Source organism: Balaenoptera physalus, assembly GCF_965194825.1.
Source record: "Balaenoptera physalus genome assembly, chromosome: 2".
Lineage (NCBI taxonomy): Eukaryota > Metazoa > Chordata > Mammalia > Artiodactyla > Balaenopteridae > Balaenoptera > Balaenoptera physalus.
Genome location: NC_138883.1, coordinates 82,384,734 through 82,411,895, shown reverse-complemented (window position 1 = coordinate 82,411,895; position 27,162 = coordinate 82,384,734). Strand labels below are relative to the sequence as shown.

The window sequence follows — 27,162 nt, the reverse complement described above, 5'->3', positions numbered from 1 at the left end:
GAGGACATTTCCAAGAAAGTCAATCAAAAAGGAAGAGATAGAAAATGAGAAAAAAAATAAAGCAACTCAAATGGATCTATCCAGGGGGTCTAATATCTGAATAACAAGAGTTTCAGAAAGAGAAAACAAAAGGGAAGAAATTAATAAAGAGAAATATAAAAGCTAAGAGTCTACAGATTGAAATGCCCACCTAATGTTTAGCACAATGAATTCAGGAAGACCCAGACTGACATATGCTGCGAAATTTCAGAACTCCAAGGATAAAGAAGAGAGTCCAACCACCAGGGAAGTCCCTGTTTTTCTTTAATTAACAATGATCTTATCCACTGCACCACCCAAATGTAAAATAGATAGCTAGTGGGAAGCAGCCGCATAGCACAGGGAGATCAGCTTGGTGCTTCATGACCACCTAGAGGGGTGGGATAGGGAGGGTGGGAGGGAGGGAGATGCAAGAGGGAAGAGATATGGGAACATATGTATATGTATAACTGATTCACTTTGTTATAAAGCAGAAACTAACACACCATTGTAAAGCAATTATACTCCAATAAAGATGTTTAAAAAAAAAAAAACACAATGATCTTTTTTTTTTTTTTTAACAATGATCTTTTGATGTTCCTACTACCTGGTTTCTTGCAAAAACTCCTATATATCCTGGCTCCTTCCTTACCTCTTCAGAGCAGTCCCTCAGAGTCATCTGAGAGGCTGTCTTCCAGGCTTAAGTCCTCAGCAAGTCTGTCAAATAAAATGTAATTCTCAAAAAAAAAAAAAAAAAAGAAGAAGAAGAAGATGGTCCAAAAGCTCCCAAAGAAAAATAAAAGGTCATCCAAAAGGACAGGGAATGGCACTGGGTTTCTCAACAGCAGCACTATATGCTAGAAAACAATGAAGCAATGCCTTCGATATTCTTAGAGAAAAATGTTTTCCACCTAGAATTTTATATTTACCCAAACTATCAATCAAATGTGGCAGCAGAATAAACATATTTTCAGAATTCAAGGGTTCAGAAAAATCACTCCTATGCACCCTTTGTTAGGAAGTTATTTGTGGATTTACTATGGCAGATTGAGGGAATAAACAATAAAAGAGAAGGCCATGGGATCCAGGAAATAGTGGAGTAGCCAAGGATAGGCACGCAAGCAGCCCAATTTGCAGTAGAAGGATACAAGCTTTTAGGAGGGAAAGTATAGAAAAGAGGACTCATTAGAATACTTGATTTTTAAAAGTATATTTAAAACAGAGAAAAAGAAAAGAAAAGAAAAAAGCAGCAGCCGCATATGATAATGAAATACAATGCAGGAAAAAAATAAGCTCCAATTAGAAGACACCTGGTAAACAGAATGGCTCCCCCGAGATCTCCACATCCTAATCCCTGGAACCTGTGACTATGTCACCTTGAAGATACAGATGCGAGTGAAGTTAGGGATCTTGAGATGGATTATCTGGGTAAGCCCAGTGTAATCATAAGGCTCCTGATAAGAGAGAGACAGCAGAAGGCATGTGACAATGGAAGCAGAAGGAGAAAGTCTGGAAGACCCTCCACTATTGATTTTGAAGTTGGAGGATGAGGTCATGACTCGTACACAGGTGGTGTCTGGAAGCTAGTAAATGCAAGGAAACAGATTCTCCCCTGAAGTGTCTGGGAGGAACGCAACCCTGCCAATACCTTCGTTTTAGGACTTCTGATCTCTAGATCTGTAAGCAAATAAATGTGTATTATTTAAACCACAAAGTTTGTGGTAATTTATTACAGCAGCCATAGGAAACCAATGTGGGGCACCACATGGAGAGAGAGACCACCTAAGAGCCAAGATGACAAGTGAAGCACCCCAAGAAACAGTTAGCAAAACACAGACATGTGAGACAACCGTCCTGGATGTTCCAGCCTAACCCAGCCCAGGTATCAGTTGAATGAAGCTGCATAAATGACCCCAGTTGATACAATATGGGGGCAGGACAACTGCCCAGTTAATCCAAAGAATGTAATAATAATATCTGAGAGTAACAGGCACAGATTTACCCTCCTACCTGAAACAACTATAAAACTGGACAACCCATGTGAACCAGTGATTTTCAGACACTGGACATCAAGGAGCACAGGACACAATGATCCCTCAAACAGGGGAAGCCAATGTTTTCCTATAATTGTCCCAGCTTACAGTCTGGAGTGGAGGATCCCAGACGACGCCTGGGTACAGATTACAGGCATAAAATGGGAATGATGGGTGACAGCTCTCTAGAAAACTATCTGAAGAGATTCATATTTGGGAATGCCCCCAGCCTCCAACCCCCTCTTCAACTGGAACACACTCCACAGCCTTAAGCCACCTTTAAGAAGGTTTGTTCAGACATCAGTGCTACCTGACTCATTCCTAAATCCTTCTTTCTTGACCAGTTGCTCACTATATCTATCTCACTATCACATATGATGCCTTTTTTTTATGTATATCCTTGCATAAATCACAACATCTATGAGTTTTAAATAAATGTGAAAGATATGGGGAGAAATTAAGATATTTGCAAACAGGGACTTATACAAGACCAGGATCATTATTTAAGACCAGCAGTTGGCCTGGGCAGGAGCTTCAGACAGAGTGATAAAGTACAAATGTGGCATCGTTACCTAACAGACAAGAGAGCCTGAAGAGCTGTCACAGAGTACCACCTACAGGACACAAATGGAAAAACAGCCTTACCTTTGCTCTATCAGACCATCCAAAGGACTGCACTGTTACATCTAATCGTTTCATCAACATCCGCCGACGGCACTCATATTCACAGGAAAGGGCATCATTGATTCTTTCCAGTTGTTCCTAAAGAATTTGGAAACAAAAATCATAACCTTTAGACTCATTATGCACAGAAAAGAAATTCAGAATTGTGGTCAATACTTCCTATTAATTCAAAAGGTGGTACTTGATGGTCATTTTCTGATCCCATGAGACTTTACAGTAAATTATTTAAATAATAAAGATATTTGATAGAACATTTAAAATATTCGCAAGATATTAAACATACAAATTAAACTCTACAATTGGTACAGTTTACCTGATCTTCAATCAAACATGTTAATTTAAGTAAAACGTCTACTTGCAAAGTAGTCTGGACCAATAAGGAAAGAAAATACCAACAACTTCCCATCTTGTTGGTGTTGAGCTACTTACACTTTTCAAATTACAACTATACTAACATATTAGGCACTATAAATACTTTTGGCCAGGTTTGTTTTTTTTTTTTTAATTAATAATCTGAGTGAAGAAATGTTAGGACCTACTGCTCTAGAATATCATTCCATTTTAATTCTCCAATATAGAAAATGCATGCTACACACTGTAGAGTATAGATGTCCATCTATAAAATTAAGTCATATTCACTACTTTAATTACATAAAGTTAATAAAAAAGGGAGGGTGACTTACCGCCTGTTCCAGACTTAAATCAATTTTTAGCAGTGGTTTTCCCACATGATTTTTCTGGACTTGTGAGAGAATATCTTTCACCTAAAATTAAACATAAAAGATTGTGAAAATGTATATCCCTAATTTAAAACAATCTTATTCTTGCTTAAAACGCTTTGAATGCTAGAAAATAAAATGTTAAAGAGAAATAGTTAAAATATATCTTCACATACTAGAAAAGAATATCACTACAATGCAGAGTATCTTTCTCAAAGAAGCATTAGTTACATTAATTCAAGCTATAGCACACCTTTTCCAGAGTAAGAGATAATGTACAGGGACAACTAAAGAAGTAGCTACTAAAAGGTTTTATTATGAGAATCTATAATGTTTTATGTGAAATAAATTCAGAGTTTCTTAAGATGGCACGCTCTTACATGCTGACAAATTCTCAAAAGGGATACTAAAACCTTTGCTGAGTATGTTGGTTTTACTCAATTAAATATTTTGTACACATTCCACTGTTCAGCAAGACAACACAGGAGAGCAAGCCCTCTCAATTAGTCACCACATACACATTTCATTACTTTTGCAAAGCCACTGATTTGAATTACTTGAAACATTTTTATTTTGGTGAACAAGATTTAGACATTCGCTTTTGCTTTAGCAATATCACAGGTCATTCAAACAGAATGAAATATTTACAGTTGCTTAGTTATAAAGTAACTAGAGAAAATAATCAGGAAGAGTTCACATTTTGAGGAGTATGAACCTTATTTAATGTTGGGGGACCTCTTTTAAAAAGAATTAAAAATTATGAACACAAAATTAGCTTGGAAAGTGGTGGTGGTAATGGGAAGTGACTGTAAATGGGCACATGGTTTCTTCTGAGAATCATGGAAATGTTCTAAAATTAGATTCTGATGATGTTGTACTCTGTAAATATACTAAAATTCATTGAATTGTACACTTTAAATGGGCGAATTTTATAGCACTTAAATTATATCTTGAGAAAGCTATTTTTGAAAAATGAGCTTAGAAAGAACTTGTGCAAATTAGGGGGTCCCAAAGCTTAAGCTTTGCATCACAGTAAATCTACCACTACAACAGTGATTACTGACACTATTCTTACACATTAAAAAGAATTATTATTTTCTTAAAACATACCATTTCTGTAGATTCCTCACTATTGTAAATACCTTCGATTTTGATATTTCATATACTACTAAAAGTTTTAGTCATAACCCCTTACTCAAGAGGGACTCTGAATGCATGCTTAAGTTTCTCACATATAATCACATTCCCTGTATTTCAACATTAGATAACAGTTTTAATAACTTTGAGAATTACTTGTGATAAAGAGGGAGTTAAGAGCAGACTCTGAGGTTGACCACCTGGGTTTGAAACTCCAGTCTACCACTACTCCTACTTAGAAACTTGTCTAATTTATTAAATCTTTCAGTACCTCAATTTTCTCAAATGGCTGTTGTAAATAATAATATCACTACCTCATTATAGGTGATGTAAGAATGCAATGAGTTATTACATATAAACATTGAGCACAGTAAATGCTGTATGTGTGCTGTTAATATTACTATAATTACTTTAGATTTACATTTGAACAGCTTCGAGCTAAAAAATAATGATAAATTTCCTCCCCAATGGTGACAAAGTGTCTGCTGGACACATCGTACATAGAAGAAAATATGGAAATTTCTGCTTTTGATAGGAACTGAATGGAGAAGTAAGTCATTATAGGTAAATATTTAGCCATGATGGCCATAGTAACTACTGCCTTATAATTAGCCTGCCAGCACTTGAACACAGGCATTACAGCCTGCTTTAAGTAGGGAAAAGAGGTTTGGGGGTATTTTTAAATTCTAACTGAAACTCATAAAAGGAAAAAACCTCTCTGGGATCAATATGTGGAAGCACTGGGAGATTAGGAAAAGTCTAGAAATCTGTCTCAATTTGAAATAGCCCCAGATATTTTAGCCAACCCCAGATCATTCTTAATCCAGAGAAACAAATTCTTAAGAGCAATTTATTAACTCTACACCAATGCTTCTGAGCTGGGATTCACAGGCTTATTCTTTGGTTTACAAGTTCTAGAGGAAAAAAATAAGTTTTTATACTGTGTTTTCATCTTAATGATACTAAAATTCTCTGACATTCAGTAAGACAAATCTTTTTATTTTTCAGTTCATAAATTATGAATGCAAAGAGTACTTTATTCAAGAATTTAGTTTAAAACAGCATGTCTAAAAACAGAGTTTTAGTACCTATTCTTGAGGGTGAGAATTTTCTTTTCCTTAAAAATGAATCTTGTATTATTCCCCTAGAGGACTCCTACAAAACCTAGGAATTAAGCCAGAATTTGGTCTGTGAGAGTATCATTCTCTCTAATCTATGGCTTGACTGGGAACAAGGATAGTTTAATAACTGAAAAAAAAAAAGCTAGAAGTACACAGGTTTTAGTTGTTTTTAACTACTCCATCAGGGTACTCATTCATTTATTCACTATACAACAAACATTTACTAAACACTTATCCACCAGAAATTGTGCATTTCAACCACACTGCAATTCTAACAACATCCATTAAAAAGGAATTTAGTTTGCCTTTGACTTCATAGGATAAGTCTACTTCTTTCATTATACTGTAATACAACCTTGTTTAGAAAAGGGACCCTTAAATTTGCAAAAGGATTTCTATCAGGGCAAACCTTCACAAAGCCTAGCACTCACTCATTAAGATCTGATTCCTGAATATTACTTATAGTCAAATTAGGTCACATGCATATTAACTCCAAATCCAAAATTTAGTTTACACGAAGATAAATGTTTCTTTAAATAGAATGTATATCTTGTACTTAAAGGAAATACAGTTGACCCTTGAACAACATGGGTTTGAACTGTGCTGGTCCACTTATATGTGAATTTTTTTCACTAAATAAAATTACAGTACTATCCAATCCACAGGTGGTTGAATTTACAAATGCGAACCGCAGATACAGAGGGACAACAGTGAAGTTGTATGTTAATTATCAACTCTGCAGAGGGTCAGCACCCCTAAGTCCCACATTGTTCAAGGGTCAACTGTATTTTCATTTTTAATTCAACATTTACATATCAGCATTTAATTGAATTTGGGGGAAATGAAAAATAAAACAAATACAATACCTTTGATTCCACTTGGTTCAGCATAAGTGGAATGTCAGAAGTTGCTGACTTGGGAATACCAAGGGTATCGCAGATAGCTTGAACTTCCTGATAAATTTCACTATTTTTATCTAATTGAGAATTTTTACGTTTCTTGTTCTGTAATATCTGTAAAGCTTGAAGCTCTGTACTTAAAAATACTATAATAAGAAAAGGGAAAAACAAATAATGTTAAAATGCACAAGAATGCTTTAAAGATCCCACTTCTGGGTATACATGCAGAGGAGCGAAAATCAGGATCTCAAAGAGATCTTCACTACCATATTCACTACTGTATTGTTTATAATAGCCAAGATTTGGAAATAACCTAGGTGTCCTTCAACAGATGAATGGATAAAGAAAATGTGGTACATGTATACAATGGAATTATTATCCAGCTTTAAAAAAGAAGGAAATCCAGCCATTTGTGACAACATGGATGAACCTGGAGGACACTGTGCGAAGTGAAATAAGCCAAACGCAGAAAGACAAATACTAACGATATCACTTTTATGAGGAGTCTAAAACAGTCAAACTCCTAAAGTAGAAAGTAGAATGGTGATTGCCAGGCTGGGGAAGGAGGAAACAAGGAGTTTAGTTAAATATAAATTTTATATTCGTTAAATATAAATTTCTGAAGAAATGGTGATCTGTTTTATTGAAGTTTTAAAATCAGAGGGACCGGGACTTCCCTGGTGGCACAGTGGTTAAGAATCTGCCTGCCAATGCAGGGGACACAGGTTCAATCCCTGGTCTGGGGAGATCCCACATGCCGTGGAGCAACTAAGCCCGTGTGCCACAACTACTGAGCCTGCGCTCTAGAGCCCGCAAGCCACAACTACCGAAGCCCATGCGCCTACAGTCTGTCCTCCACAACAAGAGAAGCCACCGCAATGAGAAGCCCACGCACCACAACGAAGAGTAGTCCCCGCTCGCCGCAACTAGAGAAAGCCCGTGCGCAGCAACTAAGACCTAACGCAGCCAAAGAAAATAAATTAAGTTAAAAAATCAGAGGGACCTTGGCATAGTCCTCATAAGCAAAGTTTGATACATACTGGTTATATAAGATGAATAAGTCCTAGAGATCTACTTTACAGCATAGTGCCTATAGTTAACAATACTATATTGTACACTTAAAAATTTGCTAAGACGGTAAATCTTACATTAAGTATTCTTATCACAAAAAGAAATAATAATAAAGAGGGCAGAAGGAAATTTTTTTTTTAAATAGTGCCTACTTGCAAAGAGTTTAAAGCCTAGTAGGAGAGACCCACTTGTACCTCAACAATTTTAAAATGCTTAAGAATGTGTAAGACTGATAAAATATTCTCTGATATACACAGCTCAAGCCAGGGGAGAATGTATAGCTTTAACTGATCTATAAGCAGATAGAGCAATTTGAAAAACTGCCTTTAAGACAGACCACCCCAGGCTGTTCACAAGTCCTTTCACTGTCACCATTTTATTTCATCCTTTCAACAGCCATATTTTTAAAAATCATTCAAAAATCTTAGATGGAAAAAACAAAACAAACAAAACAAACAAAACAAAATGGAAACAGACTCATATACACAGAGAACAAATGGGTAGCTGCCAGAGAGAAGGGGTGTGGGGGTGGGATAGAATAGGTGAAGGGGCTTAAGAGGTACAAACCTCCAGTTAGAAAAGGAATCAGCCACGGGGGTGTAACACACAATATAAAATACGGTCAGTAATACTGTAATAACTTTGTATGGGGACAGATGGTTACTAGATTTACCATGGTGACCATTTCATAATGTATGCAGATGTCAAATCACTATGTGGTACACCTGAAACTAACAATATTTTATGTGAACTCTATTTCAATTAAAAAAAAACTAAAAAATATCATTTTGGAAAGCAAAAAATTATCTTAAATCATTACAGTCTTTTTTAAAATTAACTTTTACAACAGTACAGTTAAGATATTGGGGTTTGTTTTTATTTGTTTAAAGTTATACACACACACAATTTAATACAGCAGTTTCGACTTCAGCTGAGCAGAAAAAATATCTGAGAAATTGTTTAAAAGTACAAGTACCAGGGTCCCACCCTCAGAGATTCTGAACCAGTAGGTCTGAAGTAGGATCCGTGAATCTGTGTGGTTTTAGACCCAAGATGACTCTCATGGGCAGGCAGGATTGAGAGCCACTAATTTAAGATTTTTCCATGTAATCTATACACGATAGTCTAAAGAACCCACAAAAAGTTAAGACCAACATGTATCAAACTTTGCGTATGAGGACTATGCCAAGGTCCCTCTGATTTTTTAACTTCATTAAGCAGATCACCAGTTCTTCAAAAATTTATAGTTTGTGCAGAACCATGGCTGAAGTCTGTCTTTGTTCTATGGAAACATGCTGTATGTAATAGTACAAACAAGAGTTCAGTCTAGTATTTAAAATGCTAATCCTCACAGATGGAAAATAATACAGTGAAAAGTCTTCTTCCCACCACAGATCCTCAGATTCCCCCTCCCCAGAGGCAATCACCAGTGTTAGTTTCTTGGACATATTTTTAGGTGTGTGTGTGTGTGTGTGTGTGTGTGTGTAGTATATGTCTCTACCACCTATGCACTTTTATTTCTTTTATAGAAACAAGAGCATACGATACATGTTCTGTATATTTTTTATTTACCAATATATCTTAGAGATCATTCCATATCTACACATTTTATCTACTCTCATTCTAATGGCTATAGAATGGTATCACTGCAAAGATGTACCATTTCTATTTAACTACTACAAACAATGCCATAATGAACATTCTTTTCATATATCTTTGTACAGTTAGTATGAACTCCTAGTCATTAAATTGCCAAGTCAAAAGACAGGTGAATTTTAATTGTGTTATTGAAAATTTGCCTTTCCAAAAGATTGTACCAATTATTCTCCCACCACACTACAATGCCTGTAGTATATGAGAATGCTTACTCCCCCCAAACTTGTATTATGACTTTTTTTTTCTGGTATTTGCTAGCCTGGTAAGTGAAAAATGGTATCCTGTCTTTTTTTTTTTTTGGTAACTCTTTAACTCTGGGGGATAACTGTGCATCTTTTCATGTTTAGAAGCAATTTTTTTTTTAACTTTTTTCTGTAGAATGCCTTTTCATGCCTTATGTACTTTACATATTTTTCCAGTGAGTTTTTATCGCTATAAAAGCTCTCCACATAGTAAGGAATATGGCCCTTTTCATTTTACACACGTTGCAAACAATTCTAAAAGAACATGAAGAAGCTTATTATATCAGTATGTTTTAAAGGTAGTCAAACTAAAGATAAAAATGAAATAGATGCTGGTAAGATTATGAATTGGTATAACCTTTCTGGAGCAAATTATGGCAATATATCTAGACCAGAGAATTTTTTTAAATGTTCATGATCTTTGTCTAAGTAACCAAAAATATGAACAAAGAAATTAATTTAAAATAGAAAAATCGGGACTTCCCTGGTGGCGCAGTGGTTAAGAATCCGCCTGCCAACGCAGGGGACACGGGTTCAAGCCCTGGTCCGGGAAGATCTGACATGCGGCGGAGCAACTAAGCCTGTGCGCCACAACTACTGAGCCTGTGCTCTAGAGCCCGCGAGCCACAACTACTGAGCCCACGTGCCTAGAGCCCATGCTCTGCAACAACAGAAGCCACCGCAACAAAGAGTAGCCCCCACTCACCGCAACTAGAGAAAGCCTGCACGCAGCAACAAAGACCCAACATAGCCATAAATAGATAGATAGATAAATAAATTAGAAAAATCCAAATACCCCCAAATTTGAAATCTATTAAAAATGCCCATTGCATAGAATGTTATGTAGCCAATTTAAATTATTTTTTCAAAATATACTAAGTGATGGGAAAATGCTCACATTAAATGAAGAAGAGGAAGAGCAGGAACTACATCTGTAACAGATCTCAATCTTATTTAAATACGTGTGTACAAAGGAAAAAGAGAAGGAAAAGGAAATACACTGAAAAGTTATTCATGATCCTCTCTGGGGAGTGAAATTATAAATTATTTTCTTCTTTTCATATTTATCTACTTTGTAAGATTTCTATGATGAGCATGTATTTTTTCAACATGTAACATAAAATTTACCATTCTATTTTTAAGTGTACAGTGGCATTAAGTACATTCACACGGTTGTATAACCATCACCACCATCCATCCATCCATCTCCAGAACATTTTCATCTTCCTCAATTGAAACTTCGTACTCATTTAACAATTCCCCATTTCACCCCACCTCCTGAGCATGTATTTTTATAATCAGAAAAAACTATACCAACCTCTCTTATATCTCCTCTTTACTTTTATTTGGACCAGAAACTTATATTACCGTTATTGCTGAGCTTCTTAGAAGCAAAGGCAAAAAGGGAAACATGATGATTTACACAGTTCTCACTGACTAACATAAAGAATTACAGATTACCTATATCTAAGGTAAGGATAAGGTAATCTAAGGATTACCTATATCTATATGCAAGCTCCTCATGGCCAGTGCTTCTTACCTTCCATTTTTGTCCCAATACACCTAAGGGTTACCATGACCTCCCATTAATAACAATGGTTCATTAAATCAGTGACTTACACTGAATGGGAGGAAGACAAGGAAATAGTGTAAGAAATGGGGGAAAGGACACATAATTTTTATCCTCCCCAAAACACACAAGATAATTCAAATGTCAACACTTCCAACATCACCACTAGTTAAACACATAAACATGATTTCTACTCTGATGAAACTAACATTTTAACACTAGAACACAGAGGAATATATCACATGCATCTTTTTATAAATGGTACAACCTAAAATAATAGAAATCTTCAATAATAGAAGATGTTAGAAAAATTCTTTCAAATAGTCACCGCTTGTCGAACTTTCAAAATAGCATGAAATTAAACTAACTGAATTAAAAAAAATTTTAAGGGAGCCAATATAAATAAATGGATGTTATTTATAGTAATTGTTTAGATATAGGTAATCTGTACTCCAAATTCACCCCTGATGAAAATAGGCCACACTCACTAAAATTCAAGTGGCGCAAGGGCACAATTTTTTTTTTAAACTGATACATCCCTAATGCTTAGAGCAGTTTCTGGTACAGTAGAAAGTGATCAATAAATATTTTTGAACCATCATTCAGTGCCTATCATCTAATAATCTGCTTAGCAGCCTAGTTTCAGAGTTTTAAGATTAAATAGGAGTTTGGAGATCACCACTTTAGCCAATTAGTCATAAATATGTAAAGAGATGAATTAGGTGAAGGAAAAATTACTAAAGTACCATACAAGTCACAAACACTGGGCATTCTATATTGGCCAAATAAATCATAAGTGTTAGAAATCTTAAAGAGTACATTAGTAGAATTTATACTACATTTATATAAAAATCTCTGAGTCAGTTTCATATTTTAAGCCAAATATTAAAAACTTTCTAATACACAAAATATCTAATGCTTCATTAATTAAAGTTCATAAATCTTGACTTGAAAATAACGCAAACCAGATTAAACACATGCATTTAAATTGTTCAAAGAAGCATAACTTACATAGAAGTTTCAAACAGTCATCCTTCTTTTTTAAACGGTCTTTAATATCTCCTGATACGAGTACAGAATATGGACATGCCATTTCTTTTAAAAAGCCACTTATCTCAAGCTGGAAGCTTTCTAGATCATCTTTCCCTTTAAACAAGAAAAGGTATAAAACATTTACTAAATATTTACCATGTAATCTGATACTATCAAATCTACCACTAGTTGATTTTAATTTTATATTCAATTCCAAATTTTCACTTTGACATTAAATCCTTAAATGTGTGACCCCAAAAGCTTAGGTCAAAGTAACCAAAACATATTTCTACATATGGAAAGCAACACTTAAATTCAAGAACATAAGTATCTAATCATGAAATTATAAATATTTTTATATTTAAATCTCTGATATCTTCCAATGGGCTTTCCATAAAAGCAGATAAAATGGAAATATTTTATGTTAGTAACTGAAATATTAAAAGCATTATTATGGCTATAATTATTAATTGGCTTCAGAGCAAATGATCCATTTCTATTGTATTTCTATGGATTTGGATAATAAATGCTATCATCAAATTAAGCCTCAGCGCTTATCTTTCTTTCATAATCTAATTATGTGGGAACTTGTGTCATAAGTTCTGAATTCAGCTTATTTTACTTAGCTTCAAGTGAATTCTATTAGATTTGGCAAGGAAAAAAACAATTTAAAAGTAAGGACAGCATCAGAAGGGAAGGCTACTGGTCTCCTAGCAAATGCCCCCCAAATTTTATTTTTTGTTTTATTACACTGTCTGAAATTCTACCAATCAAAGACCCACAAGAACTCCAGCTACCAATACAGTAGTGAATTAAATAAACCTTGTGAGCTAGTACAGGAGTTTTTTTATAAACATATTCCTATGTGAATCCATGTCCTGAGTTATAGGTTTGGTAATACAACTTAAACTAGGGATTACATATATGGATACTTTAGGGAAAAAAACACCTTAATTCAAAATAAGCAGTATTCAAAAATTAAACTTTTTAAATAACCAAATTCAGACTCTTCTTTTTCTAAAGAACAATACTAAGTTCAAGACAGCAGGTAAACAATAATTATTTATAATTTTATATAAATTTCAGAACCAACTTTGGATTAATCAATATAAAATTTAATCCAAAGATATTTAAATCACATATTGAAGTTCTTTGTAGTAATGACTTTTCTTTGTACAGTGAGCACATTATAAATAAAACTGTAAATCATAACCTATCATTTCATTTTACTAGTAAACAGAAAAGTAAATAAAACTCAATAGCAATACCAGCTGAAGTGATACTTTCTTCCAAGTTGCACAATGATTTTATTTGAGAGCCTAACCAAACACAGAGCTCTGAAAATTCAGGTGAAGATAGTCCACCCTCTGCTGCCTTCATAAGGGCTTGCTCCTCTAACAGTGGTCCCTCATACCTAGAAAGGAAGATATAAAAGGTTAAAACAAACAAACAAACAAAACCCTAATACACCTAATACTTTTTAATCAACGTCTGCTGCCTGTCTTTGTAAATAAAATATTATTGGAACACAGCCAACAAATGTACCCATTTACAAACTCTGGCTGTTTTCCTGCATTTGTGACAGAGACAGTGTGGCAAGTAAAGCCTAAAATTTTTACTATCTGGTCTGTTATTAGAAATAGTTTGCTGATTTCTGCTCTATATAATTAACATTTGACTTTGTTTTAAAATTTTTTAGTAAAATTATCAACCAATTTTAAGATAAATATTACATATAACAAAGTCAAATAGAGTCTAATAACTATACTAGTTACAAGAATAAGAAAAAGGTAATATAGTGAAAAAAGAACAGATGCAAATTTAAACTTAAAAAATTAAAACTGAGGACATAGGAGATTATTTTAACCTTAACCATTTCTTTTATAATTTTATACTTTTAAACACTGCTAACAAAGTGTATTTGAATAGAACCTTAAATTTTCAAACCATTTTTATATATTATCTTAATTGAATTTGATACCAGTTTTCTACTTTTACTGTTCTTTCTGTAACTGAGCTTTTTTTTTTTTCACATTATTAAACTTATAAGTTTTAGCACAGTTGATGGGTTTTAATCCATTGCATTTATTTTTCTTTTGATACTCAAATTGTCCTAACTCTGATTAGTGGGAGCCCATTCATGTTACTCAATGAGTCCTTTGACTTGTCCCCATTATTCTTTGAATATTTTCCTTGCTTTCTATGACAATATGTTCCTCCCCTATACCTGTAATCAGCCATTTCTCCAAGAAGCCCTGATTCTCTTTAATGGTATTTAGAATACACAATCTGGTCGTAAAGGTTAGTCACTGTATCTGTACCTTTTTAAAAGAAATTATATCAGGAGTTCACACTGCTATTACCAGTTTAAATTTAGAATTATAGGGTTTTTACCTATTTTGTTTTACATTTTTATCTATTTTTCTCTTACAATGAAAATGCTGGGTTTTTATGACATTTACAGAATCCTAGAAATATAAAAATAAACATAAATTACATACAGTTTCAGAATAGAAAAACCAGCATTATTACTAAAAATAAAATTAATGAAAACAATTTATATTTTTATCTTTAGAATATATTCCAGTAAGGATGTATAGAAAAACAATTCCTTTCCATGTGATTAAATCTCCTACTCAATACACTGATAGATTTTTTTTTCATTTTGCTTTTAATTTTTAGGGATTTGTCTCTCTTTTTTTGTTTTGATTTCATTTTAATTTTGCTTTACAATTATGTAAAACATTTATACGGTTTCAAAGTCTAAAACAAAACAAGGTACATTCAGACAATTCTAGCTTGCAATCTTAATACTGTTCCATCTAGTACTCTGTTTCCTCCCTTCCTCATAGGAAACTGTATTTATTAGTTTAGGGTTGTCAAACCATAATGTTTTTAAATATAAATATATACATACACACAAAAAATATATATATATATAAATGTATACTTTTTAGATAAAAGGCAGCCTACTATCTACTGTTCTATTCCTTTTTTTTTTTTTTTTTTTAATGGCTGTGTTGGGTCCCCGTTTCCGTGCGAGGGCTTTCTCTAGTTGCGGCAAGCGGGGGCCACTCTTCATCGCGGCGCGCCGGCCTCTCACTATCGAGGCCTCTCTTGTTGCGGAGCACAGGCTTCAGACGCGCAGGCTCAGTAATTGTGGCTCACGGGCCTAGTTGCTCCGCGGCATGTGGGATCTTCCCAGACCAGGGCTCGAACCCGTGTCCCCTGCATTGGCAGGCAGACTCTCAACCACTGCGCCACCAGGGAAGCCCATCTACTCCTTTTTTTAAACACATACACACGCACAGACACATATTTATATATACTAGAGATCTGTAGAGATACTACTCAAACATTTTTATAGTTGTATCCACTGTCTGGATATACCATATTTTATTTGCTATGCCCCCACTGAAGGACATTTTGGTTTTTTGTAATGCTTTGTTATTAAAAAAAATTGGGCAAATTTTTGTCAGTGTATATCTGGGATAGATTTCTAGAGGTGGGATCACTGGATCAAAGGGTAAATGGCTATGTAACTTTGCTGGATAATGTTAAATTTGCCTATGCAGGAGATGTACCATTAAAGTAGGAGAGTATCCATTACCCATAACTTACCAAACATTTGACTCATATCAAACATTTGGATTTTTGACCATCTGGTATCTCAGTATAGTTTTAATTTACATTTCTCTTACGGCACGACTGTACATCTTTTGATATGTTTAAAGGCCATTTGCGTTTCTTTTTCTCTAAATTCTCTGGTCATATTTCACGAAGGGTGAGTATTTTCAAAACCCCATTTTGCAGCTAAGAAATTAAGGCTCAACAAGGTTAGGATACCTGCCTTAAGTAACAGGCCAGATGAATATTCCAATTCATCTACTCTTTACAGCAATGATTTGAAGTTATTATCCTAATTCTGTAGGACCAGAAGATAATATCAGAAGATAAATGACGACACTCTGATTTAAATCCAGATTTGACCCCAAATGCTCCATGTGAACTCAAACTTCTGTCTACACTAATAAGAAAACAAAGTAAATAACCTGGCCAGGTAATGCAGCCAGGTAAAGACAGCTGGGACTAGACCAGTCTCTGCTCCTCCAACCAAGACTGGTTCCCCTGTATTACCTTTCTACCATGTCTTACAGCACCTCTCATTGAGACTTAACAGTAAACATCTTATTTCCCCCTATTTGCTTTCACTTCTGCAATAAAGCAATAATCATAAGCTCCTGAAAAAATTTAACTAATTCATATTATTGGTAAGTTATTTTTACTGAAATGCCAATTATAAAATTCAACAAAAATTTACTAAATCACCAAAAATACTAAATCCTGAATACATAAGCTTTAATGCCTCAGTTCATCAAAATAGGTAAAAAGAAAAGATAAATGCATTTAACAAACCTGAATATCTAATAACAATCATAATCATATAGCAACTAACATTTATAAACTAATCTTAGGCCAGTGCTATGTGCTGTATGTATATTACCTTATTTGTCACAATATCCTATAAGATCGGTATTATTATCATGCTTAGTTTGTCCTATAAATTCTTATTTAATTAGGAAAGTGCTACTCTTATTCCAAAGAGTAATTCCAAAGAGTAATAACTTAGTAGTAACTGGGGACACCTCCCCTAGGCCTAGACTCGCCCAGGGCCATGCACACTTGAACCATAGTTGCTGATCTGACACTGCTCTAAGCTGGGTGAACCAAACCTTCAGTCCAGTAGGGCCATTGGTAAACCTTCACGAAGACACAGCCGGGGTCTAATTTACTTTCTGTTTTCTATTTTCATCGGCCAACATATAAAATATTAGACCCTTTCTTTCCCCCTGTCATTTACCCACCCTACTGGCTTGCCTCTGATCCAGCTCTCCACTTCTTCCTGCTTCCCAAACTCTTCCATATGTTCCATCCATAAACAACAACTCTCCTATTCTGTCAATGTCTTCTCAGAAAGCTTTATCCCCACTACCTCTAGCTTTGCGTATTTTACTCTTAAGTGCCTGACAGTCAAATGGTGGGGTTTTTGTCCTCCTTGCTTCCCAATACAGCATCCATATCACTGCTCCCCCATTATCTTTTTTTTTAATTGAAATATAGTTGATTTACAATGTTGTGTTAGTTTCAGATGCACAGCAAAGTGATTCAGTTATACAGACATATATATCTATTTTTTTTCAGACTCTTTTCCCTTATAGGTTATTACAAAATATTGAGTATAGTTCCCTGAGCTATACAGTAGGTCCCTGTTTACCTATTTTATATACAGTAGCATGTATATGTTAATCCCAAACTCCTAATTTACCCCTCCCCACCCACACCCTTTCCCCTTTGGTAACCATAAGTTTGTTTTCTATGTCCTGTGGGTCTATTTCTGTTTTGTATATAAGTTCATTTTTGTATCATTCTTTTTTTAGATTCCACATGTAAGTGATATTATATGATATTTGTCTTTCTCTTGCTTACTTCATTTAGTATGATAATCTCTAAGTCCATCCATGTTGCTGCAAATGGCATTATTTCATTCTTTTTTATGACTAATATTCCATTGTATAAATACACCACATCTTCTTTATCCATTCCTCTGTCGATGGACATTTAGGTTGCTTCCATGTCTTGGCTATTATAAATAGTGCTGCAATGAACATTGGAGTGCATGTATTTTTTCAAATTATGGTTTTCTCCAGATGTATGCCCAGGAGTGGGACTGCAGGCTCATATGGTAGTTCTACTTTTAGTTTTTTAAGGAACCTCCATACTGTTCTCCATAGTGGCTGCACCAATTTACATTCCCACCAACACTGTAGGAGGGTTCCCATTTCTCCACACCCTCTTCAGCATTTATTGTTTGTAGACTTTTTGAAGATGGTCATTCTGACCAGTGTGAGGTGATGGTAGTTTTGATTTGCATTTCTCTAATAATTAGAGATGTTGAGCATCTTTTCATGTGCTTCTTGGCCATCTGTATGTCTTCTTTGGAGAAATGTCTATTTAGATCTTCTGCCCATTTTTTGATTGACCCCCTCATTATCTTATAAATATCTCCTGCTCTCTCCAGGCTCAGGCCAGTCAGATTTGCCACCCTCTTTCTCTCGTGGTTTTCATCTATCAATCTCTTGGACACTCTTCAACATTCCCTGTGCTCAGTTTTTCCTCTCCATTCCTATTTTTTTCAATTATATTGAGTTTCTTCAAAGTCCATATGTATACCCTTTCCAATACCCTGAGCTCTCAATTCCCTAACCTCCTCTTTTCCAACCTTTGCCACTGCACATAAGCCACGCCCAGATCATGCCATCACCTGGAACTACGTCACTTCTGAAATCACTAATTTGAACATGTCACTCCCTGACCATAGCCTACTATCTATCCTTCCAGCTTGCTCTTTTGACCACACTTAATATCATCTCTACCTCAGTTCCTATGGTCCCTCCGCATTCTCTGTATTTCCTAGCTCCCGGCTGCCTTCACTTTCTTCCCTGTCCAATCGAGATTCCAAAGTGTATCATTTTATTTTGTTGCTCAATAAATACCTGTTGAAGAAATGAATCCTTTACACTGTCATCTCCTTCAGCTCTAATATTCAATCAAATCACTAAGACCAGTAATATACTTCTTTCTATATCCACTGCCACTGAGCAACCATCACTTCTTGCCTAGACTACTAACTAATTCTCCAATCTATTTTCCACCTTGCTGAAAGAGGTAAATTTTCAAACTAGACATCTAATCCAACGGTCCCCAACCTTTTTGGCACCAGGGACCAGTTTTGTGGAAGACAATTTTTCCACAGACAGGGGCAGGGGGGAGGGTAGGGGAGTTGGTTCAGCCGGTAACGTGAGCTGAGGGGAGCAGCAGATGAAGCTTCACTCGCTCCACGCTCACCCACTGCTCACCTCCTGCTGTGCGGCCTGGTTCCTAACAGGCCTCAGACCAGTACTGGTCCACGGCCCGGCGGTTGGGGACCCCTGATCTAATCACTCCCTTTTTTATTTAAAATTCTTCAATCATGTCGCATTGCTGTCATGACAAAGAACAAAATCCTCAACATGGCCTAAAAGGTGCTGCATGCCCTGTTCCTCGCTGATCCAATCTTCTAACACTGGTCCTTGCTCTCTGCCCTCCGGCTACATCAGCCTCCTTCCAGTTCTCCTAATATGGCAGATCCTTTCCACTTTAAGGTCTTTCATATTCTGTTCTCACTGTAAGGACACCTTTGTCCTCCTTTCCCAGCCAACTTCACCTAGTTAACTCCTACTCACCCTTCCTATTTCAACTCAAATGTCACTTCCTCAGTAATCTGTCACTAACCCCTAAGACTACATAGGTCCTCCTGCCACATTATGTCACCCTGTTCTTTTCCTTTGAAACACTTATTTTAGTTTATAAATATTTGTGTGATCATGTCTTTTTCTCCACCAGACTGTAAGCTCCATTGGGACAGGAACCAAGTCTGTTTTGCTCACCAATGACTTCTCAGAACAGCGTCCAATACAGAGCTGTGCTCAGTAAATATGTGAAATAAATTCCCCTCCACAATGGTGGTTCTCAACCTAGGTTGTGAAGCTTTTTAAAAATATGCATGCTTATATTGCACCCCTGAAGATCATGATTCACTCAGCTGGTGGTATATACCAGACTGAAACATTTTTTTACAAGCTTCAAACATGATTTTGATGTATAACCAGGGTTGAGATACACTGTTCTACAAAATCATAGACTGTCAGAACTGAAAGAGACTTCTGAAATCTGATCCAGCCTGCTCCTTTCACAGATTAGGAAACTAAGTTATTACTACCTTGTTTTCGTTTATAACGTACTACATCACTAAACTGTTCTTTCACATAGATTTTCCCTTTTAATTCCTCCCTTTAATTCCCTATTTTATCTGAGAAGTACCTTCACTGATATCCTAAATGTTTTAATCACAACAGAAAATGCATTATTCACAATCTACATGGAGACTTTGAAACGCATGTTCAATTACAACACATATTGTAAATAAACAATTACTCTTTTTTCACTTTTCATTATCATTATAGGAAAACTCAAACTTCAAAATCTTGTCCTTAATTATTCCAGGAAAAATCAGTTCTAAAGTGTGTAAACTGTTTTACTTTCTATATTGAATAATCTGAAACTAATTTTCCTTGATAAAAGCCAAGATTATACCAAACTTCATTTTTCAAAACACCTATAATATAAACAAATTCAAAGAATGAAAGAAATTTTAAAAAGCACTGACTTTCCATTTTTCAAAAACTATTTATAGAATCCCACTAGTCTTATCTGGAATACTTGGGAGCTCAAACTGTTTGGGTCCGAAACACTTTAATTATTTTAACTTTTTGTGTTGGTTACTTCCTTAACCAAGTTACGTGAAAACTTCCACGGGATTTCACAGAAGTAAAAATGCCCCCTAAATAATCACTGGCTCTGTTCTTTCACTTGACAAATATTTATTCAGGATCTAGTAAGTGCAAGGCTCTGTAACAATGAGTCGCTGCAAAGTAGGTACTATCAGGGTCCCAAAGAAGCAATTGATAGAGGAGCAAGTGGTTTTAAGAAAAATAAAAGGGGGGTAGGGCGTGGTTCGAGCTTCACGATAGCACTGCAAAGGCACAGCCTATCCTATCCAAGAAATTCCAGATGTGGCAGGGCACACAATTGTACAGATGGCTCCAATGTCTTTAATTAATGTGTATTTTTTGACTTGCAACTATCTGGCCCTATGCTTACCTCTGTGCACTCTCTGCTTTGAACTTTTCTTCATTCATTTACCCATTCATCCAACCACTATTTATTGTAGCAGATCTGGTTGTAGGATGTTTTGGGGAACAAGACAGGTAAGGTACCTGTTCTCCTGGAGCTGACTTTTGTGTATTAGGGGGTGGAGGGTGGGGAGGGTGGATGTTCAAGAGACAATAAATAAATGTTCAGGACAAGATAATTTGGGATAGGGACCCCAGGGCTGTGAAGAAACACAGGATGAGGCTGAAGGAGAGACTATTTTGCATGTATTGATACCCATGCCTGCAGGTATTAACATCATTCCAGGAGCTCTCATAGCACTTAACCACCCTGAATTGCAAACACCAGTAGACTCTTTATCGTCCCCGACTAGGTAACCTACTAGTAATCTGAAAACTGTCTTCTTCCTCGGCCTAGCACATAAATACGCATTAATGAATACAGATTAACACCAAATTAATATGTTGTTAATGAATGGAAGAAACGGTGAAATGAATGGACTTGCATTTAACTAAAACCCCTTTCTCGGGTCAAGGAAGCAGGAGATTCGCTCCCGCCCCCTAATTAAGCCACAGGTTGTACAAGGTAGGAGACAACAGTCGACAGCTGCACTCCGGCTTCCAGCGCCTCGCCCCCGGCGCGTCAACAATAATAGCACCCGCGGGGCAGCAATTCCCCAAAGGAGTTCTGCCAGCCGGGCCCCTCCGCGCCTTCGCCGTGGGTCCCGGCTGCGGAGTTCCGAGGCAAGGAGTTCGGAAGAGGGGGCCAAGCGCCCCAGCTCTCCGGGCCTGCTCCACCCCCCAGGCGGATTTCTCTCCCGCCTCCCTCTTAACTCTGTCCGCGCCGGAGGCGGCGAGGCAGGGACGGAGGCCTGCACCGAGCGGCAAGAGCTCAGCGAAGGCCCACGGGGAGGAGACGGAGGCAGCCAAGCGGAGGGACAGCTTACGTTTGCGGGGGAAAGGCGGCCGCAGGACTACTCACCCCAGCGCCTCTAGAGTGTCAAGCACGTCCCCCTCCATCGTAGCTTTGGGACCCGGTTCCGGCCCTCTCATGGTCCTACGGCCCAAAGCTGTTCCGCGCTCTAAGGAACCCGCCGGAAACCGGCGTCGCGGCGTCAAGGTTCCGGCCGGGTCTCAACCTGGACTGCCTAGGAGTGCCTCTGGCCCTGGGGGGACAAAATGTTCCCGGCCCGGAGGCAATTGGCTCTCCGGCCTAAAACCAATTTATGTAATAATGCTAACTTTTAAAAATAATAATAACAATAAATAGTAGAAATAAAAAGACTTCTTTGAGTTGTCTTAGCAAACATCGTGATTCTACCAAGTTCTCAACCGATCAGATTCCGGCTTTCTCTTTTTATAACAAAAATCCTTAAATGAAATATTAATTATCTTGAGCTAAAGTTGTACATAATATCATGTACCTACACAAATAATTTTTAAATGAATATACACAACAAAGCTCCAACTTTAAAGAAGAAATAGAGAAGGAAATTTATAACAAAATACTGTTTCATTATGAAATGTAGATCAATGAAGTGATCAAATGCTTGCACCTATCTATAGACTCCTCTTCAACACACATACAGACTATGTGTTGCACTGCTGACAAAATATAGGCGAGTTGTATAAAAAACAAAAATTCCATGGGCAGAATAGGGTAGCTGATGTGCTTTTCCAAAATTGTAACTGAATCTCCATAAAACTCCAAACAAACAAAACACAGTAGTCCCTCTGTGTACTATTTACGGAGAATTCAGTGTCTATCTAAAGAAAGCAAAAAATATTTTAGGGTTCATATGTAAAAGAGTCAGCATAGAGCATAAAATCATTAACAGTTATATCACCCAAATGAATAACCAAATGAACTATTGAAAGTTGTGCAAAACAGTAACTATTGGTCCTTGTAAACAACTGTCCCATGCCTCACAGAATACATAACATCCCTGGCCCTAATGCACTAAAGACACTAATGCTCTCACCTCCCAAATCACTGTTACAAATAAAAAGCTTACCAATAAATTTGTAAAATCCCCTGAGGGAAGCTTACACATAAATTTGAACAAATATCAATAATGACTCCTCTACCATATACCCAGGCTTAAGTATAAAATTATTTGCAGCTTAATGTATTTGAATTCATCTCTAAACCAAAGACAGAAAATGTATGTTCTAAGTGGTTATTGCCTCTCTCAAAGAGTTGAAGTCATAGAAAGTACTATTCTTAGTAACCTTAGGAGACATCAATAAGGACATTTCATAATGATAAGTGTGTCAAGACAACACTATGCTATAACAACCCTAAATGTTTACTTGCTTAATAACCAGCCTCAAAATATATAAATAAAAAACTTAACAAACTTGAAGGAGAAATAGGCAAATCCACAATCACAGAGGAAGATTTTAAACACATTAACTGATGTAATAATCAGTTAAAAAAAAGAAAAAAGAAAAAGAAAAAAATCAATAGACATACACAAGACTTGGAAAACATGATTTACAAATCTGATATAAGAATCACTGCTCCCCAAACCTTCAGAATATGAATTTTTTCAAGTTCATATATGTCATTTATAAAATTGACTTTATACTGTACCTGAAAGTAAGTTTCATCACTTTCAAAGACTGAAATCATAAAAAGTATGTTCTCTGACCACATTAGAATTAAACAAGGAATCAATAAGAAAAAAAGAAAATGAAACAAGTCCCCAAATATTTGATGTTCGGAATTTAAGCAATGCACTTCTAAATAATCAGATTAAACTAGAATTAAACTAGGGATTAAACTAAACAACAAATGGATATAAGAAAATATTTTTGAACTGAATGGTGATAAAAAAATACCACATCAACATGTGAAGGATGCAGGTAGACCCATTCTTAAAAGAAAATATATAGCATTAAATGCAAATATTAGAAATGATAAAAGATTGAAAATTAATTATCTAAGTATCAATCTCAAGAAGCCAAAAAGCAAACCAATTAAATTCAAAGAAACAAAAAGAAATAATAAAGAGTAGACATCAATGAAATGAGGGAAAATACAATAAAGAAATTAAGCCAAATTTGAGTCTTTTTGCAAGGACTAATAGTATTGACAAACCTTTAGCCAAACTGATCAAGAAAAAATAAGTACAAAAGAAGAAGCAAATAACCAGTATCAGGAATGAAAAGGGGGACACTGGTACTGGTTATCAGATATTAGACAGTAAGAGGATGTTATAATTTTATGCCAATAAATTTGAAAATTTAGATGAAATTGATAAATTCCTTGAGAACCACAATTTAACAGAAATGATACAAAGAAAATTTAAAATATGAAAAGTTCTACATCTATTAAAGAAATTGAATGACAAATTAGAAATCACCCACAAAGAACACTCCAAGCCCAAAGTGTTTTCCTGATGAATTTCCCCAAACCCTTAAGAAAGAAAGAACACCAATCTTATACAAACATTTCCACAGACTAGAAAAACATGTAGTATTTTGCAATGCTTTTTAAGAGGACATTACCTTAAAACGAACATCAATAAGGACATTATTAAAAAGAATTTATTGACCAATTCCTCTCATGAACAGATACCTCCACTTACACAGTCACTTGCGTATGACAAAGTCACCATTGTAGTTCACGTCTTTTCAATACATGGTGCTGGGTCAATGGGATATCCAAATCGTGCTACCTCATGCTATTATCAACATAAATAATCAATAAACAATCTATATTAAGGAATAGAAGAGAGTTTTATTCAAGCCAAGCTGAGGACTATAGCCAGGGAGCACAGATTCAAGAAGCACTTGAACTGTGTTCTGCCTGACTGCAAAATGCGGGAGGCTTATATAGGCAAAAACCACAAAGTTACAGAAGTTGTTTGTCAAGAAATAGGATTGGAGCCAGCAAGAAGTAAGCATACTTGTTAAGCAAAGTTAGTTGATGTCCAAAATAGTTGCACAGTTACAGAGGGAGACCTTGAGACCATAAGGTTGCAGCTGGCAGCTGCTGGCAGATATTGTTTTGAAAATGAATGGTGGTATCCTTGAGTTTGATACAGCTCAGAAAATTCAAGTTCTCAGGGATGCAGAAACATGTCTGAAACCATATCCACAATGGCCACCAGGCTCCATTTGGGATATGTGAACCCCAGTTACTCCATTTTAATTTTTAATTGATCTTAAATATGTCATCATTGAAATCTTTCCTTTAGAAAGCACTGATGATCAATTTTGGTCTCATGTCCCTTTCATCGCCGGAATGGCTAATAACCTGCTCCAGATCCACTGAGTTCCTCAGAGCTGGGGTAGATTTGCCCCAGGAAACTCACATTGCGAGGAGGAAAAAGAAGAGTATGCTACACGCCTGGGTCACATTTGAGCCCAGATAGACTTCAGGGTATGGTTTCAGGCAGGTCGCGTTTTGATTACAATCGAGGTTAGTTGATCCCTCAGGGATGTAATTGAAACTGCACACCTCAGATTGGGACTCGAACCCATTTGCACTTCAGATGGGACTTGAATTCACAATCTCTGGCTTAGGAAGGGACTCAAACCCACAACCTCCCAGCTGAAATCACATACCTGGTCTCAGGACTTAATGAAGTTCAGCTTCTTTATGTCTCAGCACAGAAGGAATTCTGCAAGAGGCAAAGAAGATAGGCAAGAAGTAGATTAATATAGGATGCTTGTGAAGGATACAAGTGGGCAGGCAAGGGGGCTCTAAGTGGGAAAGCAGGTTTATTTAGAGAGAGACACGTTCCATATGTGTCTGTCTCAAAAGTGGAAAGCAGCCCTGGGAGATACACACTCCATAGGCAGAGTGTGGGCCCTCTCAAAGGTCTGGCGGTGGCTAGTTTTTATAGGGCGGGTAACTCCATAGGCTCATAATTGGGAGGATTATTCCAAATATTTTGGGGAAGGGGCAGGGATTTCCAGGAATTGGGCCACCACCCACTTTTTGGCCTTTTATGGTTGGCCTCAGAACTGTCATGGCACCTCTGGGTGTGTCATTTAGATGCTCATGTTTATATTACAATGAGCATAAAATGAGGCTCAAGGTCTACTGGAAGTCTAATCTTCCTCCATGTTGGGCCTAATTGGCTCTAACCAGTTTTTGTCATATCCTCAACAACTGTGTCATTCTTTTCATGGTTGTGCCCTGCTCCTTCCCCCCCACCACCGCCCCCCCCCACCGTCTCATTCTCCCTTCAGAGATTTTACTCCTGTAATTGTATGGGAAGCAGAGGGGCGATAGATGGTCTGTCTCCTGTAGCTGCTTCAGGGTTGAGCAGGGGCATTGACCCTGCCTGTCAGGGAGTAAAAATCTCTGGATGCCTTATTTAGGGGCTCTAGCTGCAGGACAGCTCCTTGTTTTAAGTCATTGTGGGCTGGAATCCTCGCACAGCCATCCTCTTGATGTGGAACTGTTGTTAACTGCTTCCATAGGCTTCTTATGAATCGTCTTGAAGATGAAGCACTTTTGCAACAGCATCGGAGTACAATAATAACTATCTATAAATAAGACTTAAAAGGCACCATTCAATATCTGGTTACAGAGTAATCAATATAGAAACTTGGTTACAATAACCAGAATTACACCTGATTATATTTAATTTAATTACTTTTAATTTAACAGAGTTTGGGCTTGGTATGGTAACTTAAAGACATAATAATATTTGTTTCTATAGGATTCTTGGCCTGAACTTCCTATCTCTGGTGATAAGGGTGTCCTTCTACTTCCAGATGCAGGGGGTGCACTTTTCACATGGGAGATATATTTCCTGCTTTCAGGGAGACAGAAAGGAGGGTGAGAGTGTCCCCCCTTGCATTGGCTGTTTCTTAAGTAACTTTAATTCAAAATAATCAATATGCCATTGAGGCACATTTTGTGGTGGCCTACCTAGGGCCCCAAGAGTTTCCTCTTCTGAAACGTCTCTGGAAGTTTCACGTATTAAAAGCTGAGCTGGTAACTGTGAAGAGAATGGGTTAGCAGAGTCTTCCATTTCTTTGAACCAGTTTTTAGTTCTGAAAACAGCTCAGTTTAGTTAAATAGTTATATCTCATTTTAGGAGGTGGTGATACAGGTGTGCTCCCAAAGCTGGGACTATGGGGCAAGCAATCAGGTATTTAATAAGAGGACTTTCATAGAAATGAAAGAAAAACAAAGGTTAATAATTAGAGCAACTTATAAACCAGTTTCTGGGCCCAAGAGGCAG

At 36.6% G+C, this 27,162-nt stretch overlaps 1 protein-coding gene across 1 annotated transcript in view; it reads right to left on the bottom strand.

The window, feature by feature from the left end:
- The window catches only part of FAM98B (family with sequence similarity 98 member B), a 33,714-nt gene extending 11,631 nt beyond the window's left edge, over positions 1–22,083 (bottom strand). The window contains exons 1-6 of the mRNA XM_082443305.1: positions 21,936–22,083; positions 13,451–13,596; positions 12,162–12,296; positions 6,579–6,757; positions 3,419–3,499; positions 2,697–2,813 (exon numbers count right to left, since the gene is read on the bottom strand). Coding sequence (XP_082299431.1) covers positions 2,697–2,813; positions 3,419–3,499; positions 6,579–6,757; positions 12,162–12,296; positions 13,451–13,596; positions 21,936–22,006 — 729 coding nt within the window. The 5' untranslated portion in view covers positions 22,007–22,083. The remainder of the gene's footprint in view (positions 1–2,696; positions 2,814–3,418; positions 3,500–6,578; positions 6,758–12,161; positions 12,297–13,450; positions 13,597–21,935) is intronic.
- Positions 22,084–27,162: the final 5,079 nt, after the last annotated feature.